General features: G+C 37.6%; 2 protein-coding genes across 5 annotated transcripts; one reads left to right on the top strand and one right to left on the bottom strand.

Annotated features, from left to right (window-relative positions):
- Positions 1-852: 852 nt before the first annotated feature.
- LOC103976713 (autophagy-related protein 9) lies at positions 853-9,793 on the bottom strand. Of its 4 annotated transcripts, none has more exons than XM_009392020.3 (10): positions 9,627-9,793; positions 7,124-7,755; positions 6,726-7,046; positions 5,478-5,700; positions 3,929-4,108; positions 3,639-3,845; positions 2,928-3,005; positions 2,777-2,847; positions 2,571-2,681; positions 853-1,942 (listed from the first exon to the last, which is right to left on the bottom strand). In XM_009392020.3, exons 2-10 carry the CDS (start codon positions 7,699-7,701, stop codon positions 1,075-1,077), a joined length of 2,637 nt encoding a protein of 878 aa, XP_009390295.1. In that variant the 5' UTR covers positions 7,702-7,755; positions 9,627-9,793; the 3' UTR covers positions 853-1,074. The 4 variants fall into 4 exon arrangements, with proteins under 4 accessions (XP_009390295.1, XP_018673932.1, XP_064960942.1 ...); XM_018818387.2 differs by lacking the exon at positions 9,627-9,793 and adding an exon at positions 9,482-9,617; XM_065104870.1 differs by lacking the exon at positions 2,928-3,005.
- A 5,299-nt stretch (positions 9,794-15,092) lies between these two features.
- LOC103977802 (phenolic glucoside malonyltransferase 2-like) lies at positions 15,093-16,482 on the top strand. The gene is made up of 2 exons (XM_065101787.1): positions 15,093-15,704; positions 15,748-16,482. Exons 1-2 carry the CDS (start codon positions 15,093-15,095, stop codon positions 16,480-16,482), a joined length of 1,347 nt encoding a protein of 448 aa, XP_064957859.1.
- The last annotated feature ends 7,639 nt before the right edge of the window (positions 16,483-24,121 follow it).

Below are 24,121 nucleotides of genomic sequence, written 5' to 3'. Positions count from 1 at the left end.
TTTTCCTAGTATGAGCAACCACTATAACTCTATAACTATTTCCATTAGCTTTTTCCATATCACTAAGACGAGGCTTGACAAAGAAAAATGGGTATTCCAGAAACTTCAGGATCAATCTTAGATCTCAAGATCTTGGTGAAGTTCATCATAAGCTCCATTGCGCCAATGTGATTATTTTACTGTGGTGAAAGAATAGAGAGCTGCGAGGTTTCGAGTTCTTATAAATTATTAGACTAACGTTGATGATTGGATTTACACAAAACTTCCATCCATGTGTCGATGCGTTCACAATAATGAAGTTGTGGAGGCTGTTTAGCTACAATAATGCAGTTTATACCAATGTAGCTTTTCCTAACACTTCGTATAGAAATGGTATTAGATTTACTACTTGTAGATTTGGTTGTAGCTTTTCTCTTAATAATAATATGAAGGGAAGGAAAGACCCCTCCCCTTCAAATGAATAGCTAAAAATCCCTTTAAGAGGAGGGAGAAAAATTTAGTGTTTTCTTTCATAGTTCCAACAAATAGGCATCCAACTTTAACTCTGGTTAGAAAATAGGCAGCCAACAACGTAAACAATCTGCAACCATGTCATCAACCAAAGTGAGAGAAACTACTATGAAGAAAGAGATTTCAATAAAGACACTGCACCAGCTCAATTGTAGCGAGGGAAGACAGGTTCCCTCCATGTCATGTTACACAATTCTGTAGATTTCAAGTTCATCAATGCCAATATGAGATATCGCAAAGTGCAACCCAGGATCCATTGTCGCACAGAATTATCACCAGCTTGAAGAAACGAATCGGCAATGAAGAAGCTGGTAAATGTAACACATAGAAAACCATCTTAAGTGATGACAATGTAAGCCATTTTAATTGAGAGATATAAACAATCCCATGACACAGTACTTTAATAATTGCACTGTATCAAAGCGTATTATAATGTCCGGACTTCATATATATATATATACACACACAACAAAAGAATCACATTCTAACCATTTACCACATCAGATAAATTGTCTCTATATTCAGCCTACTGATCCCAAACTAATGGTTAGACATCATTATTGGTTACCACACAGGATCTTTGCTGCTCGGTATTATTGTCACCGGAATGGTTATTGATGGAACACTGTTAGGAGTATAACTGGTCTTGCCAATAAAAGATTTGTCATTGTCATCTGTAAAATGAAGATTGAATGCATCATCGTCTGTACCAGAATCATCCATGTCCGTTGTTCTGGACATGTTGTGCAGGTTTTTCTGCACACTATTGTCCTCGACACCATTTGCAACTTGCGCCTCACTTCTCCAAACTGTATCATCACTGTGAAAATCGAAATTTTGCTGACCATAGCAAGGGGGTTCCAAAAAGCTTGCCTGTGGCACAAACGATGAAGGGCCAGGATGACGGTCCCACCAACGGCCAATATCATGGTGCTCTGGACTCTGGTGTTGAATGGCATCATTCCTGGATGAGGAGCCCTCTAACTGACTATGATGTCTATCTGAGAACTGAGGACACCAATTTTCATCATCTTCAGCTTCAGTTAGCTGTTTATTCAATGGTGGGCACATCTCTTCTGTCGGCAGGGTTATTGCATTATTTGGATTAACATCTCGGTTTAGCTGGAAATCTGTGTAGTACCAATCCCAGATATATGGGTGAGTCTTTTGACTAGGACTTATTGCCCATAAAGAACCAAGTTTATGATCAGTAGGAGAAATGCCCTGGTTGCCGTGCTGTTCATCCCCTGAGAAGAATCTCTTGGTCAGTTCAGTTTGGTCTTTCAATTTAGATTTTAAGTGTGATGTATGAGTTGATGGGTTCTCCTGAACGGTTTGAGGATGCATCTGTTTTTCTCTGAATTTGCGGAGACCAGATAGGAACTGTTGACCATGTCTACTGGGTTCCCAGCATGGGTAGGTGCTCTGGAAGCTGCAGAAAGAATAAGAATCAAGTTTGGGTACAGGAATGAGATGCACAATATAGTAGTCATCCATACAACACACTACAAATAACTACTAAAATAAGAGATCCATACAACACTCTACATATAGCTTCAGTAATAAGCAAAATGTTATAACAGTTTATCACCGGATTGGTGTAATTTGCACTTTGACAGGTTGATCACATGATATATTAGCAATGCACAAAAGATTATTGTTTCATTCTCTCCTTAACTAAATAATTATCGAGTACTTTCCATACAGATAGCCATCAATTCATTATAGATCTAACAAATGCATCTAACAAACCATGGCCATCAATTTATTACTCTTTCCAATAGAGAATAGCTCCCGAAAACCAAATAATTCAAAAGAAACCCCAAAAACACAGAGGATTTTTGCAAAATGAAACAATACAAATATTTATTAGCTTTTCATCAAATCATTTGTGTAACAGGGTAAATAACTACCCAAGATTATTCACTATTAAGAGAAGGTAAAGACGAAAGGCTGAACCTTCACATTGGGAAAAAGGTTCATACAAGCTTAATCAACTAACAGAGTTTCATGCGAAAAACGTCTTGAAAAGAAAATCTTAACTATTAAGGAAAAAATACCTTAAAAATGATTTCTCCAATTTTCCCTGGGAACTCCACTTATATCTTTCTGTGTCAAACGGAGAACCATGCTTCCTATTTCCATGGCTTTGAAAGTCGAACAAACTAAAGCTACATTTGAAAAATAGTAGAACCAGCAAACATGTATGATGATCAAGAAGAATTGATTTTGATGGGAAAAAAAAGAACACAGTACAAACACTAACCTGCAAACATCGCCAACACCATCAACATACACCGTAAAGTTTGAAATGAATTGTAAAATATCATCAACATGCTGTGAATCAGTAGAAACACATTTACTAGATTTACATATGACCTTAACAAGTCAAGTTTTAGAGCAGCAACTAATTTTACCCTTGGCACAACAAATATTAGCAAGTAAGGTGTAACAAATATTGAGGCCATCTCTTCCAGTAGCATCATTCCTGTATACTGCACTAAAACGGAACAAATAAGCAAAATTTTCAATTCCTTTATGACCAACTTGCAGCAGTTGATATTTTCAATGGGATTTATGATGCCACTAAATTTTCATTAAAAGCATTAAAACATGATCCCATTAAATGGTCCCATTAAAATATTCATGAAAAACATTGAAACATGATCACATTAAAATATAGTTCAGAAAGTGGCAAAATAAAGCAATAGAGCACCATAAGTATTAAACAGATTCAGTGAAATCTAAACCTCAATTAGTCTTATGAGTTAAGACAATGTTCCATGTACTTATTTAAACGGTGGAGTGGGAAAAAAACAAATAAGAGCATCAGAGATTCCTTCCATCATTCCAAACTAAATTAGAAAATTTAACACATTGCGTCTAGTTGTCCAAGTGCTAAGAAAGTTTTCTTCATTAGGATAACACAACATCTACTTGTAAACTAACTATTAATAATCCACCAAAACTTTAAAGGGCTAAGCGAAGGGCTAGTAAATGGAGCACCATCAAATTCATATGCCCCTCAGAAGATTCCTCAAACTATATCATGAACAAATTCTTCACCGGTAAAAAGGTGTTTAATCAATAATAGAACTGAAAGAACAACAGTGTACAACTAACATCACCTGAAACAGGGTCTCAAATTCTGTTCGGACGGAATCACTGTTTTCTCTACCACACCACCTTTTTGGCATATAATGTGTCTGTTGAATGACGAGAGACATTGCACCTTCTGGATCAAGCACTTGAAGTTCATCTGTCACAGCAACTCGACTTATGGCAGTCACAGTTCCAAAAACAGCAGCATACCAAAATAAGTTGCGACCAAATATCTAATGAACAAATTCAAGCATAAAAGTCAAACATTATGTTCACACATTAACCTACAGAAAAGTTGACAGGATAAATAACATACCTGACCCTCTAGCAGGGATTCATCCAAGATTGCAAATATAATTAGAATTGCAGCGAAGCCTCCGGAAACAAAAGACACGAACTTGGCTATTATGGTGATCAGAGGCGATGGAAATTGCTTTAGATAATTTGACGCAGGTACGACACTGTTGTTTAACCGATGTATAAACAAATGATCCACCTGAAATTTAGGAAATATAAAAATACCAAATTGAGTAATGATCTGCAACTGTCATTGCAGCAATCAAATGATAAATGAGTAATGAACTTATATTTTGACTTTACCGTGTCATGCAAATTAATTTCTTGATGTTCCATTTTAGCATGATAATCATTTTGTCTTCAAGCTCCTTATAGGAGATTATGTAGAGGGAAATATCAGTACAATTGCTTTGTACTAGGATATACTTTCCAGTTCCTAATACAAAAGATCCATAGTAGGATTTGGAACAACAAGATTATCAAAACAAAGGCAAGAAGCATGCTAGTATCTTATTGTTTGATATTCTTGCCAAAAGCTTTCATCCTCACTCTGGATTATGCACTTCCAAGATTTTATCCTCATGCTTCATTATACATCCATGCTTGGAGAGTTAGTTGCTTTTATTCCTTGACTCTAAGATCTCAACACTCTAGAAAGAAAAGGTGTTCTTCACACAAAACTGGCCTTGTAGTTAGGGGAAGACTTTTGTTTGAGCGAAGTGCATCAAAGTCATGCATATACCAAGTTGTAGAATTGTCAAACTTGAAAGTTGAAACCTTCTAAATCTGTGTCATAACTGACCTACCCAACATTTTAGGCTTCAATCCATGTGCAATAAGAATTAGAATGTGTCAGCCCCCTCGCTGACGCTGTGTGTATCGATGCAAATGCCATAAACTGTGACAAGTCAAGCTGACCGTCACAATCAGATGCCAACCAGAGCAAACCTATGAATTAAGAAATAAATCAAGAACCAAAAAGACTAGATTGTTTAACTGCAAAAAATATGGTTGTGTGTCTATCATGTCTCCAGCCTTAGACTCTCCTGCATTAAGTGCATCCTTACCACCCCTGTGATCAGCGCTACCCTCATACTCACAATCCAAACAAAATTTTCATTCAATTTTTTTATTCTTTGAAGAATTCTTTTAAAATTTTAACTAGGTGTGCCATTCTAAGTGCTGGCTTTGCTCAGTAGTCCAACACATAATGTTCTGATGATCAACCAACAACACCATTGCAGCCAGAACTAATGTCCTCCAAACCCACTTGAAAACTATGCCAATTAGCTCACTTATTAAAGTTCCAAGCATCTAAGGTTTGACAAAGCTGAAGATTTCCTCACAGAGGTTTCAAAAATGGTTATCTGTTGTTGGATGTTGTAAAAATGCAATTTCCATAACCTAGAATCTTTAAGATGAAAATTATCATAGCACAATGCGAGGTGTTATAAGTTGTAACATTACAAACAATTGTTGAGTATTCTTGTAGAAACTAAGTTCAAATAAGCCATGAATAAAATACATGAAAAGAAAAAAAAAATCTTCGGCTGCCAGTATATTAGTACCTCATTGAACTCCCTGAAAATCCATTTTGACAAATTAGACCATCTACGAGATGAGGCTGCACTTGGATGATGGTAGAACTGTTCAGCATGCCTTAAAAAGAGGTAAACCAACATAAAGATCACAAGGCATGGTGATATGAGAAACAACCCAATCCCAACATATATGAGTCTTTTTCTTAAAGATGAAGGGTTATTTAGGAAATCCCTCTGAAGACAAAAATTGCTGCAAATACAAAAAAAAATACATAATTATATGTTATAAAAAGAGAAAAAACCATCAGCATTTTCTATTTAGATAACAAAACGTTACATGCAAAAGACCTGTGCTTATAAATAATTATATTCATGTAGATAACTCAAGATTATTGGCAGCAAATCACTCGTAAAATCTGTCTAGAAAGAGCATTTGGATGTTTTTTTTTATGAAATAACTACTTAAAGACAAGTGATGTTCTCTCCGGCATTAACTACCCTACCATAGAATCATAAATTTGGTAGATTATCCTATTGTAATATAACATAAAGTGGACCAGATTATCAGTTTTTGGAAGCTATAGTTCTAATGAACCAAACTAACTGCTGCGATCGCACTAAACTTCATAACCATTCCGTGTTTGAATAGCATAGCTCATACATAACAAAGAATGGCCCTACCATAAAATAAACACATATGGAGAGTCGAAAAATGGAGTTCTGTTGAAGAAAATCACAGGGGAAAACAGCCAAAGATAAATGACTGACACATATAAGAGACAAGTACAATGATCTGGAAGAATATTGAATTCATAATTTAAGCTAAAACAAACAAAAACTTCATTTTGCTGCAGAAACTAGGTGTTTCTGTGAGGGCAACTCCCCGCACATAAATGGAAGAGGAATGATCTAAATTCAGTTGAATAAATCTGCAGTCTTTTCTAATCATGCCAAAGTCTATGCCCTTAGGAACTAAAATCTCCATCTCTATCCTCTGAATGTCATACTGGTATACCAAACCCTAAAAAGAAACAGAAACAAAGGTAAACTCTTTTGCTAATTGGTTTCTCAATCAATATGGTTCTTCAACCTGTATGATGCTGGCTTGGTTTTAGCTACTTACAGTATACTTATCACAGTCATGGTTCTCAGGAAATAGAAAGGAGGTGATCACATATATGCATTTTCTCAAATTCAAGAAATTCTTAGTGAACCCCCAAGAAACTCCTTGAGGTTTAAAGTACAGCTAGCTAAAACATACAAAATAACAACTACCTGTCAAACATGCTTTCAAATATGCACCAATTCAAAGTCCATTCGAGAGTTTTTGGCAGTATCAAATGGTTTTTCCTTCCTGCTGTCCTAGATTTGACAGCCGGACCGGCACCAGGGACCCATGAGGAAATTGGAAATGCTAGGATACCTTTATTAAGCATCGCAATCAAATAATTCTCCTTGCGCATTATCCGCATTACCACATCGTGTGCAGAAAGCTCCTTGACCACACATAGTTGTTGTGATTTCTGTAGTTGAACAACTTTTTCAAGAACTTGAGGCCAAGGTGTTGTTTGAATATCGCGGTCTGTAATGTTAAGGCTGAAAAGAAAGAGATGCCTTTAGTAATTTTTACCATGGTTCAAAAATTTAAGTCTATCAAGAGAGTTGCAAAGTACCGGTTATAATAGAAGTGGCGAATCATGACAGTACTTTTAAGTTGCGTGAAGAACTTCAAAAATTTCAGCAGTGCATATAAGGTCAATATAACCATGGATGCAATGATAATTGCTTTAGTAACTGTAAATGGAACTAATGGTTGATGCTTAACAACTTCCTTCGCAAGGTCACAAGGCTTTTGCCCTGACTCAACTGCTTCTATCCCACACTTTGCTTTGCGTAAGGCATCCCAATCAACATAAAGTAAGAAAAAGGCAATAAAAAGTACCATGAAAATCACATTTAAAATTTCAACTATCCACTTGGTGATGATGCACCAAAGACCCTTCTCACAGTAATAACTATAAAGCCTTCTAAAAAATATATCTAGATCAACAATTGTTTCTGCCCTTAAGTTTTCACCATCGAGAAGTCCAGTCGGGCTCTCAGTTCCAGAATCCGGTAGTTTTCCATAGTCAGACAACTCTATCTCAGGTGGTACATCACTGAGCAATTTAGTGGTAAGTGGTAAATCACTTCTCTGTTGCCCTTTCCATCTGTCAGCAGCAATTAAACCCTTACGTGAACTGAACATCATTCACGTATACCCAGCACAAGCAAAACTTTCCAGTCCATGCCACAATATGAGCATCTGAAAGGCAGAAGAAAGTACTTATGGATAAGAAGCATCTTACATAGGTAATCAACAAAGTGTTCAGATGGAGATAATATAAAAACTAAAGATGGAGAAGGAAAAAAGAAAGATCTCTGACGTATATATCTGTATGAGGGAGAAACAGGAAATTTACTGGACCCAGAAGTCGACGAAAAGAACAAGCAAACATCATTATGTATGACGTGAAAGAAAAAAAGAATTGCTACCTTCAGTAAATAGATACAGCATTCATTTTAATGTGTATTAAAGATATCATGGATAGCAACAGTACACTGATAAGCCTAAATGCATTTTGGTTCCAGAAATTCAGACCCAAAGATTCCATATAGTTTAGTTTCTACACCAAAGTTATGCCACTTGAAGAGAATATAATCTCACGAAAGAAAGCAAAAAATAACATGTAATTACATTCTTAAATAATACAACGGCATCTCTGTATCAATAGTTTCATACAAAAAGTACCACACAACATAACATGTGAGGCAATCTATATTTGAGTAAAGTCAAGTCTTGTTTGTTATAATTAGATTAAATTAGAATTACTAACTAACATTCAGTCTTTTTTTTATTTTTCTTAGAAGTTTATGGTGTTTCTCAATTAGTCATTTGGGAAGGCTGATTAGCTATGGATCAGGTGTATTTTAGTTAGTATTATGTATCAGCATTTAATCTAAATGGGGTTTCTCAGGGCCTCCAAGATCATGTATGATCCCTCCTTTAAACATCAACACGACAATGAGAAAAAAGCATAAATATATATAAATATTCTAAGAAGCATAACTTTGTTTCTAGAGGAGCAACTGACCTGATTGTTGTTTTCTCCATGCTTTCATTTAAATCATTCTTCCTCTTACTGTTTACACTACTTTCCTCGATGAGTTCTACAACTCTATCCTTATCACACCTAAAATTATAAACAATCATCTTGCTACTCCATGTATTAAACATAGCAAGTAGAAGTCATAATGGTGTTGGACAACATTCTATCATGAGGATGGGTGCCGATTGTTGCCCTGAGAATACCATTCTCACAAGGTGTGAAGTTCTCAGTCACACTAAATGTCGATTGTACTTTTCCTGTTTTTGGACCTTTCTTGTTTATTGCACACTGTTATTCCTATAACAGATCAGTTTTTTTTTTTTCTAATTACTTCTTCATGATATTGGTCTTTAAGTTTCAATACTTCTTTAAAGCCCAAAAAACGAGAGAAAACTTCATGAATTCAAAGCTTTTTGGCTCAATATTTTCAAGACCATTTGAAAATACCTGCAAATGTTGTGATCGAAAACTTTGTATATTATTTTAAGTCATCTATCCATATTTACATACAAGTATAAGCCAGTGTCACAGGCTATATACACCACACAACCAATCTAGATTGGGATTTGTATCTCTGTCAACTAAGATATGCTTGATCGCGTAGCTGTCTGTCTTCTCAATCCCGAATAAGACAACCAAACGATTCCAGAACTTCAACTCGTTGACATTAAGCATAGACAACTCTAAGACTTTTAACTCTCCACTCACATCGAAGCAACAGTCGAGAAGAATCCTCCAGGTAGATACCAAATACAGACAAATTAATTACGGTTTTTTGGTTCCTCTTGCAGCGATACTCACATTAATAAACACGAATCAAGAACTATGGAAAACCTCAATTTGGGGGGAGTATACAATACACAAATGAAGAAAAAGGTGTACCACGACGATGGCGATCGGAAATCAGCAGCGGCAGCGACAGCGATGACGAGAAGAATAAATGGGGGTGAGGTTTGGCAGCAGACAAACGGAGGGCAACGATCGAAAAGAGAAGAACGAACGATGCGAGAAGGATAAGGAGGTTTACCTAGGGAATGGACGCGGCGGCGATAGGCAGTCTACCGGTCGCGGAGGAGAGCAGCCGTGCCCGTAGGTAGATCGGTGGAGATTGGGAGATGGAGGCGGAGAGGAAATTGGGACTCCGACCGGGGGGGTGGAAAAGGAAGTCGAGAAAGCTTGGACGCGCAACAGAATCGATTACGGGGGCTTTAATATAGTCTGCAGGGAAGTAATTGGAATTGTGCTCAATCAACCGTAAAACTTTACTTTTTTTCGTATTCCATAGCGAATATCTACCCGTCCTATGATTGGGGAGACAACCTGGGCCTACAATGGGCCCTCTGGTGGGGCCCAAACAGGGACTTGGTTCCCTGTTTTAGCATCCGTACCAGAAATTTTAACGGTATCAGTCGAGTACGAACACCTTATCGGATTCAAAATTTTAGAATCCGCACCCGAAATTCTAACGGTATCAGTCCGATTGTGAACCTCCGCTGCATTCATTCACATTTGGATCCGATTTTGGTTGGATCCACAAAATTAGGGTATTTTTCTCTGAAGGATTATTCTAGCAGTATCTTTTTCTAATTTTAAATATATTCTTGATTTGATAGTCAGGTCGAGATTGCAGCTGAATTTTTTTTTATTTGATGGTCAACTGAGACATCGAATTGGATCGATTCTCAATTAATGTATTTTCTTGATTTTTTTTTTTTGAAAACATTGCAGCTGAAATATTTTTATTGATATATATATATATATATATATATATATATATATATATATATATAGAAATCATAACTTGTTTTTAATTATTTTTATAAGAATATATAAACAGAGTTCATAATTATTTTAAATATTTTTTTATCTGTTATAATGTTTAAAAAATATATAAAAAATATTGACTAGGTTGAAAAATACTGTAACACAAGTAGAAGTCAAATCATTTGAATTATATTTTTTTGAAAATGAGAACTAAGACTATTTGAAAACGGAACATATGGTTGATAAATATTTTTATAATATATTTTAAGTCCATTTGGCTTATGTTACCTTTGAAAATATATCAAAAACACAATAATCATATTCATAAATACTATAATTATATAGAAGTCAATGTAAACCAAGAAATATACTTTTGTTTTTTTTGTCTTTTTTCTTCTGTAATAGTGTTTTATAATATGATTATAGAGAAACAACATTTACACTTACTGAAGAAGGAAATTTACTCAAAATATATTAAGAAAATATTTATGAACCTTACTGGTTTCAAATAGGTATGCTTCTTCACTTAAAAGAAATAAATATTCAAATAATTTGACTTCTACATGAGTGATAGTGTTTTTCAATGATATATTTATAATTTAGTGAACGAAAAGCTGAAAATTGAGTCTATCTTAAAAAAAAAAAAACCAAAAAGAGGAGAATTTTTTGGAATATTGCCCCAAAGATAATTATTTTTATATTTTTAAAGATAAAGAGAAAATATCATGTCTTAGTAAAAAGTTAATCCTCTTCCAACTCATGAACTCAAATATTGTATAATGCATAATAAAGATAGATCTATACATTTTTTGAATTGAATATTTTCTTTAGCGTCCCTGTGAATAGAATTTTTTTCATAAAGGCTAAATCTTATATCCCAAAAGACCTCATAATAATATGTTTTCTTAAAGATAGAGGTGGTTTTCAATTAACTAAATCAAGATGCAATTCATAAGCTAAAACCTAATACATTGCATAAGAAAGAAAGAAACATAGATTATTGATAGAAAAGTTTTATAATCTATGAAGTTGGTCACATGATACTTCTATACAGAGGTTAAATATAATATCCCAAAAGAAATAGAGAGGTATTTTAGAATTTACATGTTAGTGAGTTTATGATACTTTATAAATCAAATCCAAATCTGATGGGAATGCTAGATTTTTTTCTATTTTCTTAGGATATCAGAGGATCTTTTAGAATGCAGGGACAAACTTCATTCCAATAATATATTAGACGACTTAAGATCATAATTATAATTAAGATTAGTTTGAATCGTAATTGATCTTGATATCTTAATTTAGGTAGAACTCGATTTTCAAACCTCCTTTAATATTTTATATTTTAGGATCATTAATTATGATTTCAAGGATCTTGGTTGAATGAGGATAAAGTTATAATAAGTTTATTTCCTAATGGATTCCTTCCCTTATTGCTAATTTTTTATGGTGTCCTTTGATTAATAAGTTCATCGGATTTAACCTACTTTATGTCATTATCATTATCTGTATGGAACAATCCTATTTTATAATAACTCTCTTAATACACATGATATAGACTATGCTTACTTCGGTTGTATTCTTAAAGCTAATTCTACACATCTGATCTCTCTGCAAATCCCCTAATGATATTATTCTTGTTGTTTGTTCTCCTTGTCATACTATGGTTGAAGCCCTCAAACACACGCTGTGCTACACACATGGATTTTCTTTGACATTCTAATTTAATTTTTTAAATTTTTTATTGTTCACATCAGCCATATATCCCATCAAATCTTAATATCTCGAACAAATTTGTTAGAATTTAATTCAATAATATTTTAAAAATAAAATAATGTTAAAAGAAAAAAAAAAGTCTATTGGTTTCAAAGTAATGAATAGTTTTTCGCTAAAATGAGACTAAAGTGATTAGCTACGTGACTTGGCATCTATCAAATTTAGAAATTTCTGAACTATGGTCATATAAGAAAATATCTAAATACTTTTTCTAAGGGGATAAGAATAAGCATCAAAGAAAATATCTAAATTGTATTTATATTGTTCGTTTAAAATAAACAATTGTCACAAACAAATTATGGAAGAATTTTTCTCTTTAATTTAACAATAAAATAAAAAAATTATATATATATTATAATTTTAGTAATGGTTTAGACCATAATGTAAAAAATTGAAAATATGCTCTTCAGACAGTATTTTAACATCAGTATTAATCAAACATTAACATTTTAACAGTAGCTGTTCAATACTTGTTCATATAAAATTTGGAAAAGATGTTTAGAACTCGAGCTTAAATCTGAAATATATATTTTAACAAAAGTTTTCGATTTCAAAATTCGAGATTTAAAATTTTATTTTATGACAATAATTTTGTATTTTAAAATTTATAAAACGTTTTTTTGCAAAAAAATTAATTTAAAAATTAAAGAATTAACATACTATTCAAGTTAGAATAGTGGGATAAAACGGTAAGATATGAATTCCTAAACTAGATTAAATTTAATATTATGTAGCTGAATTTTGGTATTATTCCTAAATCAGAATTACAAAAATTATTAGTAAAAAAGTGTGATTATTGCTTAAAATGGAATAAACTATTTTTTATCTTTATATCAATAAGATATTAATAATAAGAGAGAATGATAATAAATGAAAATAAACATTAGCAGAATATCAATCATGTTATAGATTTTCCCACTAATAGCAGAGTGATAAATAGAAATACCTATAAGAATATCAACAGCTGATTCATGGCAAGAAAGTTAGGATTATTACTAAAAAAAAAAAAAAAAGTGGATTTGGTTTTTTTAAAGACTAGTTATCAAACCAAACTAAATTAAGTTTAAATAGAAAAATAAGTATTTTGAATCATATTTGATATCATGCTATTATTAAATGACAATGATAATTGATTTAATGTTTTACTAGGTCATCGATTGCATCAATTGGCAAATCGGATAGATTGCATGTTCAATTAGATATAATTATTATATATTATATTAAAAACTTATATTATAGATACTATTAAAAATAAAAAAATTAGTATATAAGAAATAAAATTATTATATAAAAATTTAATATCATGATTAATCCGATTAGAGTTAAATTCAGACAGAATTTCGCATGAGCTTGATTTTACCATACTCAATATACGATCTTTAGGATATTATATAGATGAGGGACTATAGATACATAGTAATTGAGGACATATAGGTCCAATAAATTAGATCTCATGTACTGTTTAGAGACTATGGCGTAGTGCATAGTATATCTATAATTGAGTCGAGTGAATTATTATAAAGATAATAATTCACTATATCAAAAAGAATTTTGACTGGATCAACTCATAGCTAGCTTAGTATCAGGCCTAGAGAGTCACATATACATGATGGATGTTATAACGAGTAGAGGTACGGATATGAGATATCCGTAGATTTACATACATCGTGAATATTTATAGAATAGAAGTTAAACTTTTATTCTCATTTCTTTTTATTTTTAGGATTACTATAATTGATAGAGTAGAAAACTGTCAAATGGTAAAAGAAAAAATCTGTATGATAATATGATCCCTGGAATATTCTCTATATGTTTGCAAACATTTTAGACGATTGGTAATCTAAAATGACTAGACTGGATTGGACGATATAATTTGGAGTGATCTAATATTATATATTGTGGCCTTCCTGCGGAAACGTTATTGGGATTTTTTTTAATAGCGAGGAATGTTGTAGAGAATTGAATTATGATAGAAAAAGAATAAGATGTATAGTTGTAGATCTACGGCTTATCCAATTATTCGCAACATGTGTGTTGCATTTGAAAACACGGGCTCATTTTAGATTCCTCTCTCAAATTAAGAGTTGAGTTGTCATTCTCATATTGCTCAGTGTTAATACACTAATATCGACTGTAATTTTAATATTTCCTATCACAATTCAACCAAAAATTAAGATATAAGCTTCCTCTTTAAACCTCTTTAACCTACTTTTCATGCTTAATACTTATTTGGATAAGTTTTCATTCAGGTAAATCTCACCAAAAAAAATAAATAAATAAATACATATTAAATAAAAATTATATTATGTTTGGGATATGTGTTTCAATGAAGATAACAACATGTTAGAAACACTGATGTGAATGAAGTTATGAGGTCAACTCCTCTACTGCGTGTAGATCGATTCAATGGGCCCAAATTGATTCAACAAAGCTATTATATGGACAATCATAGCTGTGCACACACATCAAAACAAAGCTTCAATTCATATGATATTTATTATGATACGAAACTCCTCCTCATGATTCATAAACAGACCCTTTTTTTTAGATATCTGTCATCTTTTTAGAAAATTAATTTTCATGATTGCAATGAGATGAATCTAATCCATTCTAATGATCAAATCAAATCTTCGATGAGAGAGGATGTTCTCCATGTTCCAAAAGATGGAAGAGAATATTATAATGGAAGATAGAAGCATAACGCAAACATAATATCATTGTTATATATATATATATATATATATATATATATATATATATATATATATATATATATATATATATATATATATATATATATATATATATATATATATATATATATATATATATATATATATATATATATATATATATATATATATATATCCTCAGTTAGTTATTACTGTTGGATCTCTCGTTGCGTGACTGATAAGCACTCGGAGGTAGCAGCAACTGCAGCTGAGCTCCTCCCATGGCGTCACCAGCAGCCTTCAGCGTCAGGGAGCGATCCCAGGTCTCTCCGGCAACGGGATCGTTGCTTGAAACCACTCTGCCGCTCACCTTCTTTGACGTAATGTGCTTGAACAGAGATCCGGTCGAGCGTCTCTTCTTCTATCGCTTCCCCGACCCGACATGTAATTTCATGCAAGCCGTCGTCCCGGCCCTTAAATCCTCCCTCTCCGTCGCTCTCCAGAGTTTCTACCCTTTTGCCGGAAGGATCCGGCGCTGCCCCGGCTGCTGCGACAAGTACGAGATCCACTACGTCGACGGCGACTCGGTCTCGTTCGCTCTGGCGGAGCACGGCGGAGACTTCGAGTACCTCTCCGGAAGCCATGCCCGCAATGTGTCCGAGCTGCTGCCTTTGATCCCCCGGATCGCGGAGTCCGGAGATGACAGGCTCTTGTTGGCCGTGCAAGTCACCTTGTTCCCGGACCGCGGCGTGGCTGTCGCTGTGACTTTCCACCATGCTGTATGCGACGGCACGGGCTTCAAGCAATTCATGGCATCATGGGCATCCTCTTGCAGGTCGGCGTTGTCCGGGCAGGAGGTGGCTGTGCCGCCGACGCCCTTATTTGACAAGACTGTGATTACCGATCCTCGAGGCTTGTACAGAAGTTTTCTCGAAGATGGGCCTGCGTCGTCGTGTTGCAGAAGAAGACAGCGCCACCGATGTGGTCAGTGAAACCTTTACCCTCCGGCGAGAGCAGATCAGATCGCTGAAGGACTTGGTTCCGGCCAAAGCCAAGCAAGGCAAGACCCCGTTCCATTGCTCGACGGTCGTTGTGGCTTTCGCATTCGCGTGGGTGTGTCATGTACGAGCTCGAGGACATGGGAGTGACAGGATCACCCATTTCATATTCATGGCTGATTGCAGGGGAAGGCTACGGCTGTCCGTGCCCGCCGAGTACTTCGGCAACTGCGTAAGGCCATGCTTCGTGGACGTAAAAGCAGAGGATCTTATACGACGCGATGGGTTCGTGGTGGCGTCGGCGGCCATCGGTAGAGTGATCGAAGAGCTCAAGGCTGACGTCCTGCACGACGCTGAGGAATGGCGTGGAGGAGCGCAAGCTGCCATGGCCGAACAGGCCCTGACTGTTGCGGGATCTCCCAAGTTCAGTGTTTACGACACAGACATGGGATGGGGAAGGCCGAACAAGGTCGAGGCGACTTCCATCAGGACGAGCGGAGCCATATTAGTGGGAGAGAGCAGAGAAGACGAGGGTGGAGTGGAGATCGGTCTAGTTCTCCCAAGGAATGAGATGGAGGAATTTGGAGCTCAGTTCTTAGGCGGTCTGAAACTTGTGATCTGTTGTGATGGTGCGGTTCGTTCCATAAATTCCTATCTCTATATCTATTGTTGAGATGTCGACGTTGCTTAACTATACTTCACCGTTCGATATTGCTCGATGCTACAGTCCGTCTCGTAACGTCATTCACTATTCGAGGAAGAGAAAGATGTCGCTCGTAGAAGAGGAAAATATCGCTTGACGAAGAGGAAGACATCGCTCGACGCTTGACGTCGCTCGCCACTCAAAGAAAAGAAGAAAAAAGGTCTTTACGTAGAGTATCTTGGAAGTATTAAAAGTTTTATGAGGTCTTCATCGTAGCCTTGCGGCCATACATCACCAACCTTGCGGCCACCTACTGCGGCGTCTACCGGGCACCAATCCACTCTGCTTCTTCTTCTTCTTCTTCCTTCTCTCCTCTTCGTTGCCCAACACCTTCTCCTCTCTCGACCTCCACCTCCAACCTATCCTGGGGAAGACCCAACCTCGCCCCCGGCGAGAACTCCTCTTCCCTTCAAACACGATCGGAGATGGAGGTACCGGAAATGGCTCCAGCTCACTGTCGTTGATGGCTTCTCTAGCGTTAAACCTAAGGTAGCTGGTCTTTAAGGACTCCTCTGGGATGTGCTTCGAGAGGAGGGGGGAGGCGCCGCCCCAGTTGTTGGACCCGGTGAGAGGATGCTGCGGCGTCCGGAACTCGACGATCTCGTGCTCCCTCCCCATTATCGTGATCCTCTGCGGCGTGCTGAACCCGGCCATCTCTCTACTTCTCCTGATGGCAGCATTCAATGGTACTTCCTTCGTTGGAGATCTCTGGTGAGCGGTGAAGCCAAGTGCGTCTGCGATGCTCCATCTTGCGGCCGAGCTGAGGGGCGAGCCCAGAACAACTTTGTTTCCGTTCCTCAGCATTGTGATTTCGGACTTCCTTCTCTCTCAACGTATTATACTTCGGCCTCTCTCTTTGTAATGTGTCTGTGGAGCAAGCATATATGGAGCATGAGAGGGAAAAAGATTGACTTCATTCATGAAGATAATGCTATACTAGGAGAAGATATATATAGCTGAATGACCTGTAGTTAATGTTGATACGAATGATGCATTTTCTTGCAAAAGAACAAATCTTTGGAGTATACAAAGGACGATCAATTCAATGTCTTCCATCGGTGGCGACGGCCATCGATGACTTCTAACACGAACAATGAGTGTTGTTGGTCGTCGTTTCCCTAAGGGGTCATATGTGGGAAATACTGAAAAGAATAGTTTCTAGTTAGTAAGGATCGAAATCATCTGACTAATAAGTTAGAAAATTTTAATCTTTTGAATTGATTTAATGTCAAATATAATGTACGTCAAATCTTATCACGAGTTGAAATTTGGAAAAAGTGACATCTAAGCAATGTAAAAGTGAGATGGCTGATTGGTCGACACTCTATGCCAGCCCTATCGTTTTGTATTCAATACCTCCTCTCCATGTGGCCTAGTTACCTGCTTGACACGTGGCTGAACTAATATCGTGTAAGTAGCATGGTAAACTAAGTATAATAGCTCGATAGATGGCAGTTTCAATCGATGTAATAAATAAATATAATGGCTTGGTATCAGTAACAACAAATATAACGACTCAATATCAACAAGAGCATTTATGATCGGTTCTCATGCCTCTATTACCAAACACATCCCCCTCAAGAGGCTCATTATAAAAAGAATCATACAGGTATGCCCAATACATTAAGCAATTTAAGTTCGGCTTATTTGATTAGATTACTGACTTAGGCATTAAAGGAGATTCATCAGGAACACCTCTGATATAGTTTTACAAGTTTTAAACGGTCGACCAAATGAGTTCCATCTTGAGATAGGCTCAAAGAATGACCAAGCTAGATCTGAATCAGCTTCTAGCTCGAACAACCTAAAATTCTACTCTAACAGTTTAGCATTAGAAAGAGAGCTTACCTGTATGTCTCATAGAAACCTCGAGTTCATCTTAGATAGACCTCGAGGATTCAAATCCCCTGAACGTCAATGGACAAACTCTGACAACCCCGAATGCTCCTTTGTTGAATCTCCCAATTTTGATGATCCAGAATTAAAGACCATTAGAGGTGTTGGTCAATCCAAATCCTCAGCCCATGTCACACCCCAATCTTTTTCAATGGTATTTTTAAGACTCAACCTTCACCAAACCACCTTCCACAACTGCAACCATGGCCATTGCTATAGAAACTTTTCATACTCTATTCCAACAAATACAAGTTTTAATTGGAACAGTAAAAAATCATTGCTCCCTATTTTTCTCAACTTGCTTATCAAAGCTCACCTACAGTCACTCTATCAATCCCGACTCTTGCTCCATCACCAGTTTTTGTTCCTAGCCTGGTGGTCGAGTCTTCCTCAGCTTAGGCCCAAGTACCACCCGAATCATATTTCCCATCATTGGTTTGAAACCCAATCTCTTTGTTATAACCAGAATTCCTGAATAAGTTAGTCACTCAGTTGGTTGACATCTTGACTGGGGCTTGAGAATACCTTAATAAGATGGATCAACCAGAATTCATGAATATCTTTGTTGTAACCAAGCACCTCAAAGAGAGTGGGGCATGTGACATTAGCCAGCTTGCCCCAAGGCACACGACGGAATCCTAACGATGTAGTGGTTATTCAAATCGTTAGGGAGATCATGTTGAATCTATCATGATCTATGTAATGGCGACATAGTAGATGACAATTGTTCCATGTCCCCCTTTTACCGTATGTGGGTATGATGTGTGATCAATTGTTAGATTGTGTTTGAATCCACTCGAATTCTCTCACTCGCCAAAGAAGGAATGTGCTCGGTACATGCCATAGACGGCCCTCTTCAACTTCATGCATTGGCCTCACTAGCCCTTTATGCACCATCACACCACCACTTTTGGCTTCATTGACCCATTGTGCACCATTGCACTCGACTTCCCGACCCTTCACGTACCATCATGCTTGGCTTCATTGGCCCTTGCACCTGGCCTCCAGAGCCTTCATGCACCACTGTGCCTAGCTCCATTGGCCTTTTACGTGCCACCGTGCCTGGCTCCTATCCCTTTACGCACCATCGCACTTGGCCTACCGGACCTTTGGCCTTTTGCGATGCAATACTCAGAGGTAGTAACATAGCACACGATCACACCTGACCTCGTTGATCCATTATGCATCTTCACCATGCTATCAGACCTGTTGTCCCACTACACTGTTGAACCCGACTGCATCATCCCCTTCTGCTATTATTCCTAGGCAGAGTACTAACTGCTAACATCCCACACAGTACAATCGAGTCGGGCATACCAAGTTGGATAGCCCGAGTCAAGCATTTCATCACCTCTTACATCGACAACATATATCAACTAAATCGTACTTCCCAATTAGTTGTCCACTATGCTCTTCAACTCAAGAAGTAGGGAGCATGTGTTATGTCAAAAGTGACATGGTTGACCTGTCAGCACTCTACGCTAGCACTTTCGCTTGTGTTTGACACCTCCTCTCTACATGGCCAAGTTACCTAACCAACGTGTGGCCAAGTTAATATCACGTTGTAACATCCCATTAGTCCTACATCGGAAGTGGGCAATGTGTATGATTAGCTTATAAGGACCTGATGAGTGTACTACGTTAACTCCCGCTTAAGCATTTTGGTCCGTGGTTGAAGAACCAAAATGGAGTTATTGGCCAGTTGGCTCATCAGACTCGGGTCTTGACATTTGGTATCAGAGTCGACCTAGCATTTGGGGCAGGGTGAGAAGGCTCAAGTAGGAAAGGGCTAACCTTGACGAGGACGTCAAGCTAATTGAGTTGGGGATAATGTAACATCCCATTAGTCCCACATCGGAAGTGGGCTGATAGAACCCTTGCAGATTCTAAACTTGGGATTGATCTCTTTAGGGGATCAGCCTCCTTGGAACTCTATAGGGGTTCCTCCCTCCAAGTTGCTGCTCAAAGGCTACAGAAAAGATTCATCTATTGCTTATGAAAAGAGGAGGAATACATGACTATTTATAGGGCTTCTAAACCCTAACTCATAATTAGGACTCTCCTAGCTAGAGTCCTAACAGACCCGCCCTCTTCAAATCAGCCTTGTCCTCGAGGCTGACGATTCATGAATTTTGAGAATTTGATCTTCAAGTCATCATAGTTCTCCCAAGTGGCATCTTCTATTGATAGGTTCACCCACTATATTAGCACTTTAGTAGTGGGTTGTCGTCGTCGAGTCACGATCCATCGTTCAATAATCGTACTTGGTTGGGTCTGGAGTTCTCCTTGGATAGTCATATTTGGCGGGTGGCTTTGGGCTATCTCCAAGCACATATTTACAACTTTTGTCTGGCTGTCGATTTGTGGGTGATATGCCATACTCCTTTTCAATTTAGTACCCTGCATATAGAATAACTTTGTCCAAAATCTGCTCGTGAAGATGCAAGTAGAATTTATCATAAGCACAATGCGTCCCTTATAGTGTAATTTTTTTGAGTCTCAATTGTAATGAGCCACGGAGCTTGGTGCTTCCTCCAAATTTTTTATAATCTTACTAGTCTCTGAATCTTCCTGTCATTCCATCTTAATATCCTCAAGGAAGTCGCTGGTCGAAAGTGAAATGGTCGAAATTTCAGCTTGCTCGGGAGCTGCAAAAGCGCATCTGTAAGAATATTCTCTTTCCCCTTTTTGTAAGTTATTTCATAATCAAATCCAAGAAGTTTTGTTACCCATTTTTGCTGCTCAGGGGATGATATCTTTCGTTCCAAAAAGTACTTGAGGCTTTTATGGTCGGTTTTAATTTGAAATCGTCGACCAATCAAGTAGAGTCTCCACCTCGTTACTGCGCGCACAATGGCGAGCATCTCCTTATCATATATTGACTTATTTTGATGGGAGGGAGATAATGTCTTGCTAGTGTATGCGAGTGGTTGACCATCTTGCATGAGAATGACTCTAATTCCGACTCCAGATGCGTCAGCCTTAATAATGAAGGGTCGGTTGAAATCTGGTAGTGTTAGCACCGGCGTCATCGTCATGGCTGCCTTAAGTTTGTCGAAGTAAGCGTAGGCTCTGTCCGATCATTGGAAGACATCTTTTTCCAATAAGGAAGTAAGTGGTGCATTGATCTTTCCATAATTTTTCATGAACTTGTGGTAGTAGCCTGTTAAACCTAGAAAGCCATGTAGCAATTTTATGTTTCTCGGGGTCGGCCAGTTTTGCATTGCTCCAGTTTTCAAGGGGTCCACTGCCACACCTTCCTCTGATATGATATGCCCAAGATATTCCACCTTCTGTTGAAGAAAGCAAAAATTCGTGGTTGTTGTTTGTTCAAAAGGTGGTTTTCCGTATGTCTTCTTCGCATGCTCGTATTTGATGATACCCGATCAAAGGTCCAGCTTTGTGAAGATTTGTGCTCCCTTAGCAATTCATCTACTATTGGTATAAGGTATTTGTCCTTGATGGTTATGCCATTGAGAGCTCGGTAATCATCACATATTCGCCTTGTTCCGTCCTTCTTGCATACAAGTAGCACCGGTGAAGAGTAGAGGTTGCAACTTGGCCGAATAACTCTTGTTTCGAGCATCTCTTTTACAATCCTTTCTATTTTATCCTTCTGGAGATGTGGATACTGATATGGTTGAGCATTTGCTAAAGATTTGCCTAGAAGAATCGTTATACAATGATCATGCCGACGGGTAAGAGGTAGGTTGCGCGGTTCGTTAAATATATTTGAAAATTCAGCAAGCAAAGGAAGTAGATTTGGATCTTCAAATTCTATTGGCTCTCCCTTAGTTTGCTGCTCAAGTTGTACCAAAAAGCCGCTGCATGCTTTATGCAAAACCTTCTCCATTTGTTGTGTGCAAATCATTGTTATGTCGCCCCCACGTTTCCCGTGCAATGTCACATGTTTCTCCTTACTGTAAAATTTCATAATTAGTTTCATAAAATTCCAAGAAATATCACCTAATGTCATCAACCATTTAATTCTGAGCATGGCCTCATGATTGTTAAGAGGGATAAGGAAGAAATATGCAATTATCTCTTGGTCCTGTTGCAATAGTTTCTCCTGGGGGCGCCTACGATCACAATTCAAAATCCGTCCGTCGGTGACCTTAACATCAAACCTGCAGCGATTCTCGATAAATAATGCTATCCAAACAGCAAGCTTACTATTTAGGAAGTTAATAGTACTGCCCATGTCGATGAGAACAGTGATCGGTTGTTGTTTGAGAAGGCCGCCAACTTTCATCGTTTGCGGGTTTGAGTAGCTAGCTAGTGCGTGTACTGTAACGTCAGTCGGTTGTGGCTCTTCTTCCGCATCTTCTTTATGTTCAAGGTTCTCTTCTGAATGTTCAATGACCTCTTCTTCTATTGGTTCAATCATAAGAAGTCTCCCTTTACTACAGCGATGCTCACGGCTCCACGGCTCGTCGCAATGCCAACATAACCCCTTCGCATATTGTTCCCGAAGCTCTTCTCTTGTTAACCTCTTTAGTGTAGGGACTCGATCGACAGTAGGGGGGCTGAGGGCTTCAATATTGCTGGTTGAGGAGCGACCCTAGTCCTCCGAGCTTTATGGTTCAATTGCTCCTCTTGATGTCGTGTGAAAGAGATGGCTGCCATAAGCGTGTACGGTTATCGCGCTTTAACTTCTCCTCGGATCTCCAGCTTTAAGCCCTCAATGAAGGTCCTCAATAGTTGTTTTTGAGACCAATCATGATTTTGATTAGATAACCTTTCAAACCTGGTTTGGTACTCCTGAATGGTGGAGGTTTGTCGGATCTTTGCTAGTTGTTCGTCAATATTCTCGTAATCGGTTGGTCTGAAGCGGATCAGCAGTTCTTCTTTGAATTGTTGCCATGAAAGGACTCCATAAGTATGTTCAAACTGTTCAAACCACTGTATAACATCCCCTTCAAGATATATAGCTGCAATTTTCACCATAGATGCATCTGCGGTTTTGTGGTACCGAAAATATCGCTCCACGCGCGAGATCCAACCAATCGGGTCTCCTTCTTCCCATCTAGGGAAGTCCACCCTCATGCGTGGATAGTTGGGATCGATCATAGAACCTCCTTCCTTTTGGAAGTCATCTCTTCGGGCTTGGTGCAATTGGGCAGAGCTCTCTCCTTGATGTGATTTCTTCGGGCTTAGTGGTCAGCCCAATCTGAGTTCAGTAAAGAGTGTCCGAATCGTATCCTCCATTCGTGCCTCAAAGGCTTCGAATTTAGTATTGATTGCCTCCTCAGATGCCATAGTATATACCTTGAAATCTATGATGTTATGATATCTCTTTGGTTGTCGGGTTAAAGGCGTGTATAGGTTGAGAGAGGTGATGGTTGAAAGGGTTGGTGGATTAGTAGATGTAGGCTGCAGTTTAGGCTTGTTTTGTGGCTGTTTTGGGTGCAGTTTGAGGGTATGGTTTAGTAGAGTTTTAGGGCTATGGATGAAAGTTTTAGATCTGTGGTAGATGGTAGCAAAGGTTTGATAGAAATCAATGGAAGTTGTAGCAAGTATATGTTGTCTTGTAAGAGTAGAATTATCATCGAAGAAACAACGGTTTCTCGACGTAATTTCCACCAAAAACCTGAGAGAATTGATAGCAAAATCACAGTTTATATGACATCAAGGATGTCTAATTTAATTAAGAAAATTTTGGCAGTATAACAGCAAGGAAATTGGTGCAAGTTGCGATTGCAGAATTCTCGTC

The sequence above is a fragment of the Musa acuminata genome, chromosome BXJ2-4, assembly GCF_036884655.1.
Source record: "Musa acuminata AAA Group cultivar baxijiao chromosome BXJ2-4, Cavendish_Baxijiao_AAA, whole genome shotgun sequence".
Lineage (NCBI taxonomy): Eukaryota > Viridiplantae > Streptophyta > Magnoliopsida > Zingiberales > Musaceae > Musa > Musa acuminata.
Note: the sequence above shows the minus strand (reverse complement) of the source record. Positions and strands in the feature narration are given on the sequence as shown.